Raw genomic sequence first — 20,209 nt, 5'->3', positions numbered from 1 at the left:
CAGGTTATCCTGTGTTGTGTTCCAGGTTACCCTGTGTTGTGTTCCAGGTTATCCTGTGTTGTGTTCCAGGTTACCCTGTGTTGTGTTCCAGGTTACCCTGTGTTGTGTTCCAGGTTATCCTGTGTTGTGTTCCAGGTTACCCTGTGTTGTGTTCCAGGTTATCCTGTGTTGTGTTCCAGGTTATCCTGTGTTGTGTTCCAGGTTATCCTGTGTTGTGTTCCAGGTTACCCTGTGTTGTGTTCCAGGTTACCCTGTGTTGTGTTCCAGGTTACCCTGTGTTGTTTTCCAGGTTACCCTGTCTTGTGTTCCAGGTTACCCTGTGTTGTGTTCCAGGTTATCCTGTGTTGTGTTCCAGGTTACCCTGTGTTGTGTTCCAGGTTACCCTGTGTTGTGTTCCAGGTTATCCTGTGTTGTGTTCCAGGTTACCCTGTGTTGTGTTCCAGGTTATCCTGTGTTGTGTTCCAGGTTACCCTGTGCTGTGTTCCAGGTTATCCTTTGTTGCGTTCCAGGTAACTCTGTGTTGTGTTCCAGGTTATCCTGTGTTGTGTTCCAGGTTACCCTGTGTTGTGTTCCAGGTTACCCTGTGTTGTGTTCCAGGTTATCCTTCGTTGTGTTCCAGGTTATCCTGTGTTGTGTTCCAGGTTATCCTTTGTTGTGTTCCAGGTTACCCTGTGTTGTGTTCCAGGTTACCCTGTGTTGTGTTCCAGGTTATCCTGTGTTGTGTTCCAGGTTACCCTGTGTTGTGTTCCAGGTTACCCTGTGTTGTGTTCCAGGCTACTCTGTGTTGTGTTCCAGGTTACCCTGTGTTGTGTTCCAGGTTACCCTGTGTTGTGTTCTAGGTTATCCTGTGTTGTGTTCCAGGTTATCCTGTGTTGTGTTCCAGGTTATCCTGTGTTGTGTTCCAGGTTATCCTTTGTTGTGTTCCAGGTTACACTGTGTTGTGTTCCAGGTTACCCTGTGTTGTGTTCCAGGTTATCCTGTGTTGTGCTCCAGGTTATCCTGTGTTGTGTTCCAGGTTACCCTGTGTTGTGTTCCAGGTTACCCTGTGTTGTGTTCCAGGTTATCCTGTGTTGTGTTCCAGGTTATCCTGTGTTGTGTTCCAGGTTATCCTTTGTTGTGTTCCAGGTTACCCTGTGTTGTGTTCCAGGTTATCCTGTGTTGTGTTCCAGGTTATCCTGTGTTGTGTTCCAGGTTATCCTTTGTTGTGTTCCAGGTTACCCTGTGTATCATGTGGGAGTTCGAACACGTGGATAGGGTAAAGTAATACTCACGTAGGCTGGAAGTACGTATAATTACAGATAATGTGTGAAGCGCCCTAACAGCCGTACCTGCCTCCTTGCTCACTCTCGTAAGACTGACCGCCCACAGTACCCATATGTGAGGGGGTCTTTGAATACTGCTGTGGTCAGCACAATATGAATACAGACAGTGACTCAGGCAGAGACGGTTGGTAGTGAGTCATCTACTGGTACACTGGTTACTGGTAACTGGTTACTACTACTGACAGCTCGGCGACGCTAACGTATGTCGTCCCGACATACAAGTAATACAAACTAGAGATGGCAGGTGTACGGCTTGGGCTGATTCTATACAATGTCAAAGTACACAACAATTGAACATTATAACATACATAAGTAGAACATTGGAATGGAAGCTTACGTAACTGAAATTGTAATGCAGTACAAGGTATAATATAGCACAACTCATCGAATGAAACTCATCAAATGAAACTCAACGTTGAGATTACACAATAGAAGTGATAAAAAAAATTTGATCGATCGATCTGTATTCATGTGATCTACGGATTCTGAGGAAGAATATATACAAAGAAAGAAGTGTTTAACAGAAAGGCAGATTCGGTGCACTCAAATCTAGACTGTTAACTCTCAGAATTTGGAGAGAACGCGAACACAAAAAAAATTCTTGAATACTGATAAGTTGATACTGTAATTATTCATCTATACAGGTTATTTACATTTAACCCCAACTCTGCTAGGGTAAGATTGACATATGCAGAATGGGTGTGTAAGACTGACCGCCCACAGTACCCATATGTGAGGGGGTCTTTGAATACTGCTGTGGTCAGCACAATATGAATACAGACAGTGACTCAGGCAGAGACGGTTGGTAGTGAGTCATCTACTGGTACACTGGTTACTGGTAACTGGTTACTACTACTGAGATGTGTTGTGTTCCAGGTTACCCTGTGTTGTGTTCCAGGTTATCCTGTGTTGTGTTCCAGGTTACCCTGTGTTGTGTTCCAGGTTACCCTATGTTGTGTTCCAGGTTACCCTGTGTTGTGTTCCAGGTTATATTGTGTTGTGTTCCAGGTTATCCTGTGTTGTGTTCCAGGTTATCCTTTGTTGTGTTCCAGGTTACCCTGTGTTGTGTTCCAGGTTACCCTGTGTTGTGTTCCAGGTTATCCTGTGTTGTGTTCCAGGTTATCCTGTGTTGTGTTCCAGGTTATCCTTTGTTGTGTTCCAGGTTATCCTGTGTTGTGTTCCAGGTTACCCTGTGTTGTGTTCCAGGTTATCCTGTGTTGTGTTCCAGGTTATCCTGTGTTGTGTTCCAGGTTATCCTTTGTTGTGTTCCAGGTTACTCTGTTGTGTTCCAGGCTACCCTGTGTTGTGTTCCAGGTTACCCTGTGTTGTGTTCCAGGTTACCCTGTGTTGTGTTCCAGGTTACCCTATGTTGTGTTCCAGGTTACCCTGTGTTGTGTTCCAGGTTACCATGTGTTGTGTTCCTGGTTACCCTGTGTTGTGTTCCAGGTTACCCTGTGTTGTGTTCCAGGTTACCCTGTGTTGTGTTCCAGGTTATCCTGTGTTGTGTTCCAGGTTACCCTGTGTTGTGTTCCAGGTTATCCTGTGTTGTGTTCCAGGTTATCCTGTGTTGTGTTCCAGGTTACCCTGTGTTGTGTTCCAGGTTACCCTGTGTTGTGTTCCAGGTTATCCTGTGTTGTGTTCCAGGTTACCCTGTGTTGTGTTCCAGGTTATCCTGTGTTGTGTTCCAGGTTATCCTGTGTTGTGTAAGTGTTAGGAGTGCACACGGGTGTAGCAGTTTAGCTTCTTAATTAATACTTCCTTTGAAAGAGTTTGTGAGTGATGACAGATATGGAACTACAGGTACTTCACGGTGCCTTACTAACACATTTGCTAATGTCACAGCTGACGCTTGTTTATACTGTAGCTTTCACATTGAAGTCATCAGTCTGCTGCCTCTGTATTTGACTGAAGAAACCTACTGTGTAGGCGAAACGTTTCATCAATAAAGATACCCAACTGTTGCACATGTGTCTTAATCTTAAACTTGTCGGTATTTAATACCATTTTCAACAAGGACACTCACAGCCCAGGCCCACCATCATCTTTTAACTCTCCTACCACTATTAGCTTCCCTAACTTTTCCACCATCTTGCGCCTCCTCCCTCCCTTCCTTCATGGCTGTCCATCACATTATACTATAGACATAGACAATGATATGAAATCGATTTCAAATAACTTAGGCTATCCATCTCCAACTTCACCTCAAGAGCAAACTCACTCCCGGACAAACACACACACAGACACACAGACACACACACACACACACACACACACACACACACACGCGCGCACACACACACACACACACACACACACACACACACACACACACACACACACACACACGAGGAAAGAGGCGTGTTAGAAGCGAGGTATATGGCCTCGTGAGGTGACAAGTATGTGTAACAGATGACTAGTCAGGTGTGAGCAATGTTCCCAACATTACGTCTGCTCCACCCTCCTCCTCTTACCATCAACACAAGTTGAACCAACGTTTTAATACTTATTCCAAAGGTGGATGGTATATACCAAGAATATGGACGGAAGGACACAGATGTATACACTTAAGACATGACGGAGTAAGTCTCGGTCCTGGGACCTTGATCACTATATCTGCACAAAGTCCCACGACCGAAACCTCTCCAATAAAGACATCCAAAATATGTGCACCTGTGTCCTTTCAACTACATTAATTATTCTTTTCATTCCGATAAAGTAATACGGAATGAGCAGTTGCTCCTGATAGTGAACAACATTACACTTATTATCATTATTATACTCATCTTAAATTGCTACACCCACAAGGCTAGCCTAAATTCCAGTGGACAAGAGCCCTTCACCTTACAGGGATTCCAGTTAATACAGTAAGAGTCCTGGCGTGGGTGTGGGCCGCAGGGGTGGTGACCTCCGGAAGCGACTCCAGGTAAACACGTCCCTTAATATATCAATTTCCATCAAGTTGTGATAATAAGAGTTGTGTGTTATTTTAAGAGTTTACCATAAGATGCAACTTTGAAGTCAGGACATGGATGGCGGACACCAACTCTCCAGGCAGGAGGATGGCAGACACTAACTATCCAGACAGGAGGATGGCGGACACCAACTCTCCAGGCAGGAGGATGGCAGACAGTAACTATCCAGGCAGGAGGATGGCAGACACCAACTATCCAGGCAGGAGGATGGCAGACACCAACTATCCAGGCAGGAGGATGGCAGACACCAACTATCCAGGCAGGAGGATAACAGACACCAACTATCCAGGCAGGAGGATGACAGACACCAACTATGCAGGCAGGAGGATGGCAGACACCAACTATCCAGGCATGAGGATGACAGACACCAACTATCCAGGCAGGAGGATGGCAGACACCAACTATCCAGGCAGGAGGATGGCAGACACCAACTATCCAGGCAGGAGGATGGCAGACACCAACTATCCAGGCAGGAGGATGACAGACACCAACTATCCAGGCAGGAGGATGACAGACACCAACTATCCAGGCAGGAGGATGGCAGACACCAACTATCCAGGCAGGAGGATGACAGACACCAATTATCCAGGCAGGAGGATGGCAGACACCAACTATCCAGACAGGAGGATGGCAGACACCAACTATCCAGGCAGGAGGATGGCAGACACCAACTATCCAGGCAGGAGGATGGCAGACACCAACTATCCAGGCAGGAGGATGACAGACACCAACTATCCAGGCAGGAGGATGGCAGACACCAACTATCCAGACAGGGGGATGGCAGACACTAAGTATCTAGGCAGGAGGATGGCAGACACCAACTATCCAGGCAGGAGGATGACAGACACCAAGTATCCAGGCAGGAGGATGGCAGACACCAACTATCCAGGCAGGAGGATGGCAGACACCAACTATCCAGGCAGGAGGATGACAGACACCAACTATCCAGGCAGGAGGATGGCAGACACCAACTATCCAGACAGGGGGATGGCAGGCACTAAGTATCTAGGCAGGAGGATGGCAGACACCAACTATCCAGACAGGGGGATGGCAGACACTAAGTATCTAGGCAGGAGGATGGCAGACACCAACTATCCAGACAGGGGGATGGCAGACACTAAGTATCTAGGCAGGAGGATGACAGACACCAACTATCCAGGCAGGATGACAGACACCAACTATCCAGACAGGGGGATGGCAGACACTAAGTATCTAGGCAGGAAGATGGCAGACACCAACTATCCAGGCAGGATGACAGACACCAACTATCCAGGCAGGAGGATGGCAGACACCAACTATCCAGGCAGGAGGATGGCAGACACCAACTATCCAGGCAGGAGGATGACAGACACCAACTCTCCAGGCAGGAGGATGGCAGACACTAACTATCCAGACAGGAGGATGGCGGACACCAACTCTCCAGGCAGGAGGATGGCATACAGTAACTATCCAGGCAGGAGGATGGCAGACACCAACTATCCAGGCAGGAGGATGGCAGACACCAACTATCCAGGCAGGAGGATGGCAGACACCAACTATCCAGGCAGGAGGATAACAGACACCAACTATCCAGGCAGGAGGATGACAGACATCAACTATCCAGGCAGGAGGATGGCAGACACCAACTATCCAGGCATGAGGATGACAGACACCAACTATCCAGGCAGGAGGATGGCAGACACCAACTATCCAGGCAGGAGGATGGCAGACACCAACTATCCAGGCAGGAGGATGGCAGACACCAACTATCCAGGCAGGAGGATGACAGACACCAACTATCCAGGCAGGAGGATGACAGACACCAACTATCCAGGCAGGAGGATGGCAGACACTAACTATCCAGGCAGGAGGATGACAGACACCAATTATCCAGGCAGGAGGATGGCAGACACCAACTATCCAGACAGGAGGATGGCAGACACCAACTATCCAGGCAGGAGGATGGCAGACACCAACTATCCAGGCAGGAGGATGGCAGACACCAACTATCCAGGCAGGAGGATGACAGACACCAACTATCCAGGCAGGAGGATGGCAGACACCAACTATCCAGACAGGAGGATGACAGACACCAAGTATCCAGGCAGGAGGATGGCAGACACCAACTATCCAGGCAGGAGGATGGCAGACACCAACTATCCAGGCAGGAGGATGACAGACACCAACTATCCAGGCAGGAGGATGGCAGACACCAACTATCCAGACAGGGGGATGGCAGGCACTAAGTATCTAGGCAGGAGGATGGCAGACACCAACTATCCAGACAGGGGGATGGCAGACACTAAGTATCTAGGCAGGAGGATGGCAGACACCAACTATCCAGACAGGGGGATGGCAGACACTAAGTATCTAGGCAGGAGGATGACAGACACCAACTATCCAGGCAGGATGACAGACACCAACTATCCAGACAGGGGGATGGCAGACACTAAGTATCTAGGCAGGAAGATGGCAGACACCAACTATCCAGGCAGGATGACAGACACCAACTATCCAGGCAGGAGGATGGCAGACACCAACTATCCAGGCAGGAGGATGGCAGACACCAACTATCCAGGCAGGAGGATGACAGACACCAACTATCCAGGCAGGAGGATGGCAGACACCAACTATCCAGGCAGGAGGATGGCAGACACCAACTATCCAGGCAGGAGGATGGCAGACACCAACTATCCAGGCAGGAGGATGGCAGACACCAACTATCCAGGCAGGAGGATGGCAGACACCAACTATCCAGGCAGGAGGATGGCAGACACCAACTATCCAGGCAGGAGGATGGCAGACACCAGCTATCCAGACAAGGGGATGGCAGACACTAAGTATCTAGGCAGGAGGATGACAGACACCAACTATCCAGGCAGGAGGATGGCAGACACCAACTATCCAGGCAGGAGGATGGCAGACACCAACTATCCAGGCAGGAGGATGGCAGACACCAACTATCCAGGCAGGAGGATGGCAGACACCAACTATCCAGGCAGGAGGATGGCAGACACCAGCTATCCAGACAAGGGGATGGCAGACACTAAGTATCTAGGCAGGAGGATGACAGACACCAACTATCCAGGCAGGAGGATAGCAGACACCAACTATCCAGACAGGGGGATGGCAGACACCAACTATCCAGGCAGGAGGATGGCAGACACCAACTATCCAGGCAGGAGGATGGCAGACACCAACTATCCAGGCAGGAGGATGGCAGACACCAACTATCCAGGCAGGAGGATGGCAGACACCAGCTATCCAGGCAGAGGGATGGCAGACACTAAGTATCTAGGCAGGAGGATGACAGACACCAACTATCCAGGCAGGAGGATGGCAGACACCAAGTATCCAGGCAGGAGGATGGCAGACACCAACTATCCAGGCAGGAGGATGGCAGACACCAAGTATCCAGGCAGGAGGATGGCAGACACCAACTATCCAGGCAGGAGGATGGCAGACACCAACTATCCAGGCAGGAGGATGGCAGACACCAGCTATCCAGGTAGGGGGATGGCAGACACTAAGTATCCAGGCAGGAGGATGGCAGACACCAACTATCCAGGCAGGAGGATGGCAGACACCAACTCTCCAGGCTGGAGGATGGCAGACACCAACTATCCAGGCAGGAGGATGGCAGACACCAACTATCCAGGCAGGAGGATGGCAGACACCAACTATCCAGGCAGGAGGATGGCAGACACCAACTATCCAGGCAGGAGGATGGCAGACACCAACTATCCAGGCAGGAGGATGGCAGACACCAACTATCCAGTCAGGAGGATGGCAGACACCAACTATCCAGGCAGGAGGATGGCAGACACCAGCTATCCAGGCAGGGGGATGGCAGACACTAAGTATCTAGGCAGGAGGATGACAGACACCAACTATCCAGGCAGGAGTATGGCAGACACCAACTATCCAGGCAGGAGGATGGCAGACACCAATTATCCAGGCAGGAGGATGGCAGACACCAACTATCCAGGCAGGATGATGGCAGACACAAAGTATCCAGGCAGGAGGATGGCAGACACAAAGTATCCAGGCAGGAGTATGGCAGACACCAACTATCCAGGCAGGAGGATGGCAGACACCAGCTATCCAGGCAGGGGGATGGCAGACACTAAGTATCTAGGCAGGAGGATGACAGACACTAACTATCCAGGCAGGAGGATGGCAGACACCAAGTATCCAGGCAGGAGGATGGCAGACACCAACTATCCAGGCAGGAGGATGGCAGACACCAACTATCCAGGCAGGAGGATGACAGACACCAACTATCCAGGCAGGAGGATGGCAGACACCAACTATCCAGGCAGGAGGATGGCAGACACAAAGTATCCAGGCAGGAGGATGGCAGACACAAAGTATCCAGGCAGGAGGATGGCAGACACAAAGTATCCAGGCAGGAGGATGGCAGACACAAAGTATCCAGGCAGGAGGATGGCAGACACAAAGTATCCAGGCAGGAGGATGGCAGACACCAACTATCCAGGCAGGAGGATGGCAGACACAAAGTATCCAGGCAGGAGGATGGCAGACACAAAGTATCCAGGCAGGAGGATGGCAGACACAAAGTATCCAGGCAGGAGGATGGCAGACACCAACTATCCAGGCAGGAGGATGGCAGACACAAAGTATCCAGGCAGGAGGATGGCAGACACAAAGTATCCAGGCAGGAGGATGGCAGACACAAAGTATCCAGGCAGGAGGATGGCAGACACAAAGTATCCAGGCAGGAGGATGGCAGACACAAAGTATCCAGGCAGGAGGATGGCAGACACAAAGTATCCAGGCAGGAGGATGGCAGACACAAAGTATCCAGGCAGGAGGATGGCAGACACCAACTATCCAGGCAGAGCACTACCACTAAGTGTGAATAACACATACATGCACAGTCAAGACATTTACTGAAAGAGACGTTTCGCCCCTTGCAGATTTATCAATCATAATAAGAAGTGACAAAGTCACAAGTGGTGAAGTCTCCTTCAACAAATGTTTTAATTGTGCATACTTGTCTTTTTGGCACAATCTGTCGGTATTAACATACCTGTTCTTGTATACACACGCGCAGTATACAAGGTTCCTCTTTATTCTGACTACGTCTTCCTGAATCCTGTCAAAAGTTTTGCACTCTAGCAGGATTGCTGGTGCTTTCACATGTGTCTTACTTATCAACTTGTCAGTATTATATATTATTTACAATACCTTACAAAATGTTGTTTAAATTCCCGTATTTTTCTTCTGATTTTTGTAAATCTGCACTGCCAATTTAGGTCTCTTCTGGTCTGAGGCAAAGCAACAGAGTTTGTGGTCCCTGAACCATCAACAAATATAACACATATGATCAATAAATTTAACATATCATGTGTGTGGAGGTGGGAAAGTTTCCCACAAGGTATGGGCGGCCGTTACCCGCCCACACCCGCCCGTACACGTCTTAAAGATGGCCCGTGCCCCGGTGCCCGACAGATCAATATGACCTCGGGTGAAATTTCAGGCGGGTCAAGAGGTGTTTATCCTGGCAGCTAACGACCAGTGCTAGCAAACTTGTTGGCTTCGTCTTCACTCTCCTCTACCACCATGATGTATGATCCAACACACCTCTCATCTCTCCCTCCCTCCTCATCCTTTTCCTCTCCGTCCCTAATCCATCATCCTTATAAAAACATAAGAAGGGAGCACTGCAGCAGGCCTACTGGCCCATGCTAGGCAGGTCCAAGTCACCTAGCGGCTAAGCTAGTTAGGTTCATGTCACATCATTTAAGAAGGAAAGAGCACTGCATCAGACCTACTGGCCCAAGTCAGTAGGTCCAACTCACACCCACCCACTTATAAGAACCCTATCCCCTCCTCCTTACCCCCAACCTCCTCATCTTCGTCCTCTCCTCCTTCCTCCTCTTCCTCCCTCCTCATTCCTACTTTCTATACTTTTAATGTCCTCCACAGCAATATAAAGTGACCAGATTTGTGCAAAAATCAACATTTTTTGTGGACATATTTATAGTTCATTAGGCTAATGCAACTGCTGTTGGTGAGGCTGTAAGTACTTATTAACACTACCATTTAAAACTTTCACGCTAGTTTTGCCCTCCCTAATTGTTAATGGTGAAAACTCAAATAAGTTATTTTTAACATTATTGTAGAGTACACGATGTACAACAATCCAAGTGAAAATCGAGCCTGCAAAAAGTGCACTAAGAGGTTGTTCTTCAACTCTATACATGTTGAACATTAAAATGGTATAAAATACCGACAGGTTGTTAGGTAAGACACATATGCAACAGTTAGGTATGTACAGAAAATGAGGTAATCATGGAATCTTAATTCTGAGGACATGTACATAACCTTCACGACTACGACAACTACCTCTACAACTAACCCATCTCTTTGGGAAGGACCTACTTCCACTGGGGAATCCCGCCTACCAGTGAATATGCCCTCGTCTGCTACACCTGACGTTACTATATAAGCGCCAGGATTCTTTCTTCTGCTTCAGAATCTCCACGACTATGGTGCTGTTCGCACCTACTCCTAGGTTGAGGGACTGATTACCTCATTTTCTGTACATAGTTCTACTGTCTTCAAGTTATGTCCTAGAATTTGTATTGATAAAGCCACTGGATGGCGAAACGTCTACAATAAAGATACCCAGATGTTGCACATGTGTCTTACTCTCATCAACAGTTAGGTATCTTTATTATGAAACGTTTCGCCTACACAGTAGGCTTCTTCAGTCAAGTACAGAAAAGTTGATAGAAGCAGAAGATACTTGAAGACGATGTAATCAGTCCATCACCCTTAAAGTTTTGAGGTGGTCAGTCCCTCAGTCTGGAGAAGAGCATTGTTCCATAGTATGAAACAATATGGAGAAAAAGTGACAGGATGGAGCTTATTTATAGCGCCAAGAGGTGAGACGTAGGCCACTAGGAGAGGTAAGAACTCAGATGTTGAAAGGTCAGGTCCCTCTCAAATCCAGCCCCTCTCACTAGTGGAAGTTGTCGAAGTTGATTGCAGGTCTGTACCAAGATACCCTTCTGTTGCAGTGTCTGACAGATTGAACATTAAAATGGTATAAGATACCTAACTGTTGCATATGTGTCTTACCTAACAACTCTATACATCCTTGGTTAGGCCTCATTTAGATTATGCTGCACAGTTTTGGTCACCGTATTACAGAATGGATATAAATTCTCTGGAAAATGTACAAAGGAGGATGACAAAGCTGATCCCATGTATCAGAAACCTTCCCTATGAGGATAGACTAAGGGCCCTGAAACTGCACTCTCTAGAAAGACGTAGAATTAGGGGGGATATGATTGAGGTGTATAAATGGAAGACAGGAATAAATAAAGGGGATGTAAATAGTGTGCTGAAAATATCTAGCCTAGACAGGACTCGCAGCAATGGTTTTAAGTTAGAAAAATTCAGATTCAGGAAGGATATAGGAAAGTACTGGTTTGGTAATAGAGTTGTGGATGAGTGGAACAAACTCCCAAGTACAGTTATAGAGGCCAGAACGTTGTGTAGCTTTAAAAATAGGTTGGATAATGTTTCCTCCCTTAAGTCAATGTGACCTGACCTGACTAGGTTGGGTGCATTGGCTTAAGCCGGTAGGAGACTTGGACCTGCCTCGCATGGGCCAGTAGGCCTTCTGCAGTGTTCCTTCGTTCTTATGTTCTTATGAGTAGATGTGGGTGGGTGTGAGTTAGACTTGATAGCTTGTGCTACCAGGTCGGTTGCCGTGTTCCTCCCTTAAGTCAATGTGACCTGACCTGACTAGGTTGGGTGCATTGGCTTAAGCCGGTAGGAGACTTGGACCTGCCTCGCATGGGCCAGTAGGCCTTCTGCAGTGTTCCTGCGTTCTTATGTTCTTGTGTTCTTATAAGTATTAAGAGTCAGTGACTTTATATCTTGATAAATTAGACACATGCGCAACTCTTGGGTATCTTTATTGAGGAAACGTTTCGCCACACAGTGGCTTCATCAGTCCATACATAGGAGAAACTTGAAGAACAGGAGGAGAATGAGGTAATCAGTCCCTCAACCTTGAGTCGATGTGTTCAGTCCATCAATCTTGAGTAGAATACGGCAGATGAGCGGAGAAGCAGCTTATAAACCGTATGGCAGGAGAGGTGCAGCAGTCATAGGTGGTGTCACATTTGTTCAATGTGGAAGTAGGTTGTGCCCAAGAATTAGGCAAGCGAAGAATTCCTATGTATGGACTGATGAAGCCACTGTGTGGCGAAACGTTTCCTCAATAAAGATACCCAAGAGTTGCGCATGTGTCTAATTTATCAACATGTCGGTTCTCTGAACCATTCATCTACAGACTTTATATCTTGATAAAGAATGAGACACATGTACAACATCTGGGTATCTTTATTTGTAGACGTTTCGCCCTCCCAGATGTTGTATATTAGTCCTAATTCATCTTGTCGGTACTGTATACTATTTATGTACGACTTAATATCTTATAATAAAATACCATGGTCAGGCAATATAAGGCATAGGTGACTGATTAACCTGGCGGTGATACCCGTGACGGAAGAGGGAAGGACGGGGGGGGGGGGTGTCGTTAAGGAAAAATTAAAGTGTATTCTGAGGTGGGTGTTCGTCGGATGTTGACCTCCTCAGTGATTAAACAATCGCTGGGCATCTGGATAACGCAATCGCTGTCTTCGACACCTTCCACCTCACCTTCGACAGTATTTAAGACTTCATTCTTATGCTTCAGATTCATATCGTTCCAGACCATATGGCTGAACTCTTCTCCAGGCTGAGGGACTGACCACCTTGCTCCACACCATCACAGTCACAGACCTCTCCCTCTCAGCACCTTCGCAGCACGTAATAACTTCTTACCATTAATTTACCTGTGACCTATTTCGAAAGTTCTACTCCTACGGCACGGTCCTGGGCCAAGTATCTCTGATGACTGCCTGGTTAACCAGGCCGTTACTTTTGACGGCCCGGTGGCCCACATATCCGCTACAGCCCGGTTGATCTGGCACCATCTTCTCTATTGAGCGATTTGAGTTCGTTTTATACTCTGGTCTAGTTCTAAATTCATTAATTTTTCCACAGTGGAATAACTGAATTGTGTCCTTATTCCGAAATGTTTAGCCTACAGAGAAGGCAGCAGAAGCAGTAGACATGTAATGACGATGCAATCAGCCCATCACCCTGGTAGACGTAGTTTTGAGGTGGTCAGTCTCTCAGCCTGGAGAAAAGCTCTGCTCCATAGTCTGGAACAATGTGAAACAGAAGCAAAGACTGGAGACTTATATACTGTCAAGGTGAGGTTGAGAATGTTTTGACGACAGGAGAGGCGGGATCCACCAGCTGAAGTATGAAGGTAAAGCTGAAATACGGTACCAAATGCTTGAATTCAACTCCAGCAGACACAGCTCAGAAAGTGAAAAGTAAATGGTACATATCAGATGACGAGGTAGTGGAGACAATCCCTATACACAGTTTCAGAAGTGGCTATGATCGTTGCCCTGAAGGCAAGAAATCAATGAAAACGACCTACAAGAGTTAAGAAGTGGGGCCAGGAGCTATGCATCGTCCCCTGCAAGCACAACTAGGTGAGCACACAGCGCCTGGTCACACTGAGTATAATCAATGTTAATGTTGTTACGGCGCCACAACACTCGTTTATACTCTGCCTTATATTTCCACCACTTTTACCATGGCCATGGTGAGTCCCCAGTCAGTGTGGCCATGGTGAGTCCCCAGTCAGTGTGGCCATGGTGAGTTCCCAGTCAATGTGGCCATGGTGAATCCCCAGTCAGTGTGGCCATGGTAAGTCCCCAGTCAGTGTGGCCAGGGTGAGTCCCCAGTCAGTGTGGCCAGGGTGAGTCCCCAGTAAGGCCAGGGTGAGTCCCCAGTCAGTAAAGCCAGGGTGAATCTCCAGTCCGTGTAGCCAGGGTGAGTCCCGTCAGTGTGACCACAGTGAATCCCTAGTCCGTGTGGCCACGGTGAGTCTCTAGTCAGTGTGGCCACGGTGAGTCCCCAGTCAGTGTGGCCACGGTGAGTCTACACTGGACACAGTCCCCAGGTAGAATGGCACGAGTGAATCCTCAGTTAGTGTGGCGAGAATGAGTCATCAGTTAATGTGGCTAGAATGAGTCCTCAGTGTGGCCAGAGTCACTCAGTTAATGTGGCCATGGTGCGTCCTCTGTTCTTGTGGCCATGGTTCGTCCTCAATGTGGCCAGAGTGAGTCCCTTAGTTAATGTGACCGTGGGGCGTCCTCCTTTACTCTGGTCATGATGCGTCCTCAGTATGGCCAGACTCCTCAGTGTGGCCATGGTGCGTCCCTCAGTGTGGCCAGAGTGAGTCAGCAGTGGAGGGTAGCTCAGCACGGGGTCACAGGGATAAAATTCCCATGCATTATTAACGTAGATCAATAAGTGTTGCAGGCCGCGCCGGTGTCCGCTGTGGGACGCTTGCTTTAGCACGCCTAACGTGTGACCAATGTGACATGCAATGTTTACTATGGTACGTTTGTGTCCAGTGGTACACCAGTGAACATACTCGTTGACAGTGACAAGCCAACAAACCCTGGAACATCATTCAGGGACCTTAAAAAATCCTCTGGGAGGTGTAGCAGTAGGAGATGCTACACCTTACACCCTTGAGATATATGTACACTCTGGTGTAAAACTTGAAAATGGATACCAACAAATTGGTTTAGAAAGATACGTAAGCAAACACCAGGACATATGTATTAGAAAACGTTTTAGTCCCGGGACCGAAATGTTTTCTGGTATGTCTTAGTGTCTGCTTACGTGTCGTTCTAAACCATATGTACAATATATGTCCGGCTTAACAGAGTTAATATCTGATTATGCATGTGCACGAATTCGAAAAGGTGTAAAGGTATGAAACCAGACGAGTCTTCGAACAAAGAATGTTCTACGAGTGAGATAGGTAAGGCTTAATTTCGTAAGCCTGACGACTTGGAGAGAAAGATGGCAAGAAATACGTTTACGACCTACAAAATTCTAAGAGGATTTGGTAAGACAGATATGAAGAGAGAGTTACAAGTGCAAGGACCAAGAACAGGGGCACAAAGGTGGAAGCTAAAGACACAGATGAGCCACAGGGATGTCAGGAATTACTGTACTCTCGAGACATAGAATTCTTGAATGAAACAGATGAGGAAGTGGTATATCTATGACATATTTTTGTGAAATGGGACCGAGTTCGTATGTTTTCATATCCTAACAGCCCCGACACTGCCAAGTTTTTTCTTTGTTGAGTGTCTATTCAACCAGGCTGTTGCTGTTAACGTGAAGTTATTTTACAGTCAGCCAAGTTTCTTACTTTCATGGGTATTCAAAGGTATATCAAAGGGAACGATTTGTGTGTGGGCAGATTTGGGACCAAATCTTCTAGAAATTTCCAGGTGTCGATTATAGTGTACCACTCTCGCCTACCTTCCAAGGAGTACAGATCGAAGTACTTCAAACGTTCCCAGTAATTTGGGTGCTTAACTGACTGAATCTATGCGAGGAGTGAAAGCTCTCTACATATTCTCCATGTCTGGAATTTCGCATGCCTTGAACGGAGCTGTTAGAGTACGGCAGTACTCCAGCCTAGAAGTAGCTTAGGAAACGAGATTAAGAGCTAAGTCTCGAACCCCGCAAATAAAAATAGATGAGTACAATAACGAGCATACACGCATGACACTTTATGCTTACTGTGGACGACAAAAGTTTACCGTGAACACAGTTTAACGAGCATAATAAAAGCATTTTATCACCAAGTTATTACTGTGAGCACTATTAGTGGACACTCCTGCCAATACTTAACCAGCACTCATTACTATGACTAAACCAGCAATTCAACAAATAAACCTCAGAGTTTGCTGAAGTAAACTACATCAGAGTTTGCTGAAGTAAACTACATCAGAGTTTGCTGAAGTAAACTACATCAGAGTCTGCTGAAGTAAACTACATCAGAGTTTGCTGAAGTAAACTACATCAGAGTTTGCTGAAGTAAACTACATCAGAGTTTGCTGAAGTAAACTACATCAGAGTCTGCTGAAGTAAACTACATCAGAGTCTGCTGAAGTAAACTACATCAGAGTCTGCTGAAGTAAACTACATCAGAGTCTGCTGAAGTAAACTACATCAGAGTCTGCTGAAGTAAACTGCATCAGAGTCTGCTGAAGTAAACTACATCAGAGTCTGCTGAAGTAAACTACATCAGAGTCTGCTGAAGTAAACTACATCAGAGTCTGCTGAAGTAAACTACATCAGAGTCTGCTGAAGTAAACTACATCAGAGTCTGCTGAAGTAAACTGCATCAGAGTTTGCTGAAGTAAACTGCATCAGAGTCTGCTGAAGTAAACTGCATCAGAGTCTGCTGAAGTAAACTGCATCAGAGTCTGCTGAAGTAAACTACATCAGAGTCTGCTGAAGTAAACTGCATCAGAGTCTGCTGAAGTAAACTGCATCAGAGTCTGCTGAAGTAAACTACATCAGAGTCTGCTGAAGTAAACTGCATCAGAGTCTGCTGAAGTAAACTACATCAGAGTCTGCTGAAGTAAACTACATCAGAGTCTGCTGAAGTAAACTACATCAGAGTCTGCTGAAGTAAACTGCATCAGAGTCTGCTGAAGTAAACTACATCAGAGTCTGCTGAAGTAAACTGCATCAGAGTCTGCTGAAGTAAACTGCATCAGAGTCTGCTGAAGTAAACTACATCAGAGTCTGCCGAAGTAAACTGCATCAGAGTCTGCTGAAGTAAACTACATCAGAGTCTGCTGAAGTAAACTACATCAGAGTCTGCTGAAGTAAACTACATCAGAGTCTGCTGAAGTAAACTGCATCAGAGTCTGCTGAAGTAAACTACATCAGAGTCTGCTGAAGTAAACTACATCAGAGTCTGCTGAAGTAAACTGCATCAGAGTCTGCTGAAGTAAACTACATCAGAGTCTGCTCAAGTGAACAACAACGATGATGACAAAGCACTTTTATATAATATAGATTTTATCTGCAAACTGGATATACTGAGTTGACTAGCGACGTAGTGATGGTTGGAGGTAACACTACCGTACTCTCACTACTTTAACGTTCCTGTGGATAATGATACCACTAACTGATCCTGTCTTGTGTTGTTTGGGTGGGTGTGGTACGGTGTTGAAACTCCGTCTTCTATGGCTGGTTTGGTCATGGATATTTCCTCAAATCTGATCTTAATCACTGTGGATACTATAGCATTACGACGTCACATCACTACTACCAGTTTACAACTGCTACCACAGTCGCATCACCGTTACTACAACTGCTACCACAGTCGCATCACCGTTACTACAACTGCTACTACAGTCATGTTAGTTACTACAGGTGTGGCATGCAAAGAGTACGTTACTTTATTCGGCGTATGTACACACTCCCATATAGACTGCCTCCCAACCAGCAAACCGAGTGCTAAGGGTTTAACGATCTTAGGGGCCCCATCGTTAAATCAGTAGCTTGGTTCAGTGACCAATCACAGACGAGCCCAGCAAGTGCTGAGACGATGTGGTATCACTCTTGGTCAGCATTTGCCAGATTCGCCTCTAGCTGGTTTAAGCACGGTTCTCTCTCTCAGGCTGCTGTCTTTGTCTCTATCGCCGTGTGGTACACCTATACACCATTCTTGTACGTAGTGTACATATTTGTATATAAACATTTGGTGAAGGAAAATATAAGTTAAATACTGCTGTGTTTATTTTCACTCCAAACCCATTACGACCAGGTCAGCAGGCCATTAACATTACCTGTGTTCGTAATAACAGGTAATGCTGATAATACTAGTAACTACCATTGTTTCGATACTGGCTAAAATATTACAATTATTTTAATAGCACAATTTTGTAGCTATTAGCACCGTAGTCGTGAAGAATCTTCACGACTACGGTGCTCTTCTCACAAACTCCAAGGCTGAGGGACTGTCTTCCAATTATGTCCATGAATTTGTATTGATAAAGCCACTGGATGGCGAAGCGTCTACGATGAAGATACCCAGATGCTGTACATGTCAAATTTTCACCTCGGGTACGAATCAGACCCAGCCTTTCTCACTTATATCTTTGTTCACTCTCTTTTTAAAGCTGCTCAAGGTCTCAGTCTCTATTACCTTACTCGGAAGACTGTTTCATGCCAGTACAAACCTATGTCCTTTCTAAATCTAAATTTATCTAACTTAAAACTTGGTGCTTCCAGCTTCATTGTTATTCCCCTGAAAGTTTTAATGAAACAACGTGCAGCCGATGAGCCATAGGCCTAGCAAAACTCTTGTATTCCATTTATACTCCAGTAACTGTTTGGTACATGTTAAGACTTCTCTCGTCTGCAGACAAAAACAGATAGGCTGAAGGAAAGCGGAGGAGGGAAAAGGAGATAGGAGGTGCCTCGCCCTCAACCATACTGAGAAATAGTATGGTAATACCGGCAAATGTAGAAAAAGACACTTATGTACAGTTCAGGACATTTATTAAAGGAAACGTTTCACCACGAGTGACTTCTTCAGTCCTAATACACAGAGATAACTAAGAAGCGAGTATATGTACTGGCAGGAGTCAGGCGGAATTTCGCGACCCTCGCGACCTTCCACCTGAAGAATCCACTCGTGGCTAAACGTATACTTTAATAAATGTCCTGAACTATACATTGTCTTTTTCCACATCAATCATACTATCTAGAGATAAAAAGTATAAAATACCGACACGATGGAAAATTAAACACAGATGCAGTGTAATGCGATCCTTTGTTGACTTTGTTTCGCCGACACAGTGGGCTTTAGCAAGTCACAAACAGATCTACCTGGCTAAACAAGTACAGGAAGGTTCGCCAGGACGTGTCCTGGCCCGGGTCTTCTCCATGTGGTGACCCAACAGTGGCTTTCGAAGGAGTGTCAGAGTTGGTACAAGTGGTGTCCAGTTTACAGCCCTATGGTGAGGGCACGGTTACTCTTTCAACTCCAACTGAGCCATTCCTGGCGCTCAGGCCGCAGCCCGAGTGCCAGAACGACTAAGGACACCTGGGTAAAGAGTATATGAGTATATATAGTGTAGTCAGGTGGAGAATGCAGGATAAGTTGGATTTCTCGCCCATCCCGTGCAAGTCAGTTTCAAATTCAACCTATCCAGCATTCTCCACCCATATACTCGTGTACTCTTCAGCCAGGTAGATCTGTGTCTTGATAAAGCCCACTGTATGGGCGAAACGTGGCCAATAAAGGACTGCATTATACTGAATTCGTGTTTATGTATCCAACCATACTATCTACTTATCTATCCACAGTATGGTATAAACTTTGATATTAGATATTGGCAAGCTTGTTTAGAAAGACACGTGAGCAAACACTAGGACATATTAGAAAACGTTTCGGTCCTAGGACCGAAACTTTTCTAATAAATATGTTCTAGTGTTTGCTCACTTATCTTTCTAAAGCAATCTGGCCACAGTCCACCCTTCTCACATCCTGGCGCACGCTACCTACCTGGAGTCGATTTCATGGGTCCCCGCCCCCGAAACCACGACTCGCCAAATAGTCCGAAACTGTTTACTTATATCAAAATTCTTGTCTTTCATGATGAGTCTTCATATCCATATTCACATACTCGCCCACTCTCACTCGTTCACACTCACTGGTTCACTCTCACTGGTGCACTCGTTCACACTCACTGGTTCACTGGTTCACACTCTGCTGGAATAAGAGTGCTGATAATACTCACCACCACCACGAATGTAGAAACCCCGGCGGCTCCCCTAATGTTATATTTTTCTCCCATCTTATCTGCAAACACAGAAAACAACACATTAGTTTCTGTAAAGGAAAACAGTTACGTTGAAAATGGTATAAAATACCGACAAGTTGATGATACATGAAGACACATGCAACAGTTGGGTATCTTTATTGATGAAACGTTTCGC

The 20,209-nt window shown here is 46.4% G+C and overlaps 1 protein-coding gene across 18 annotated transcripts in view; it reads right to left on the bottom strand.

The window, feature by feature from the left end:
• The window catches only part of Ssdp (Sequence-specific single-stranded DNA-binding protein), an 876,306-nt gene that overhangs the window by 761,684 nt on the left and 94,413 nt on the right, over positions 1 to 20,209 (bottom strand). For all 18 annotated transcript variants that reach the window (XR_008407936.1, XR_008407935.1, XM_053785328.1 and 15 more), the window contains exon 3: positions 20,011 to 20,072. Coding sequence is in view for 16 of the 18 variants with exons in the window: in XM_053785328.1 (XP_053641303.1) it covers positions 20,011 to 20,072 (62 nt within the window). In the remaining 2 variants the exon portion in view is untranslated. The remainder of the gene's footprint in view (positions 1 to 20,010; positions 20,073 to 20,209) is intronic.

Source organism: Cherax quadricarinatus, chromosome 35, assembly GCF_038502225.1.
Source record: "Cherax quadricarinatus isolate ZL_2023a chromosome 35, ASM3850222v1, whole genome shotgun sequence".
Taxonomy (NCBI): Eukaryota; Metazoa; Arthropoda; class Malacostraca; order Decapoda; family Parastacidae; genus Cherax; species Cherax quadricarinatus.
This window is presented reverse-complemented; position numbering and strand designations above follow the sequence as displayed.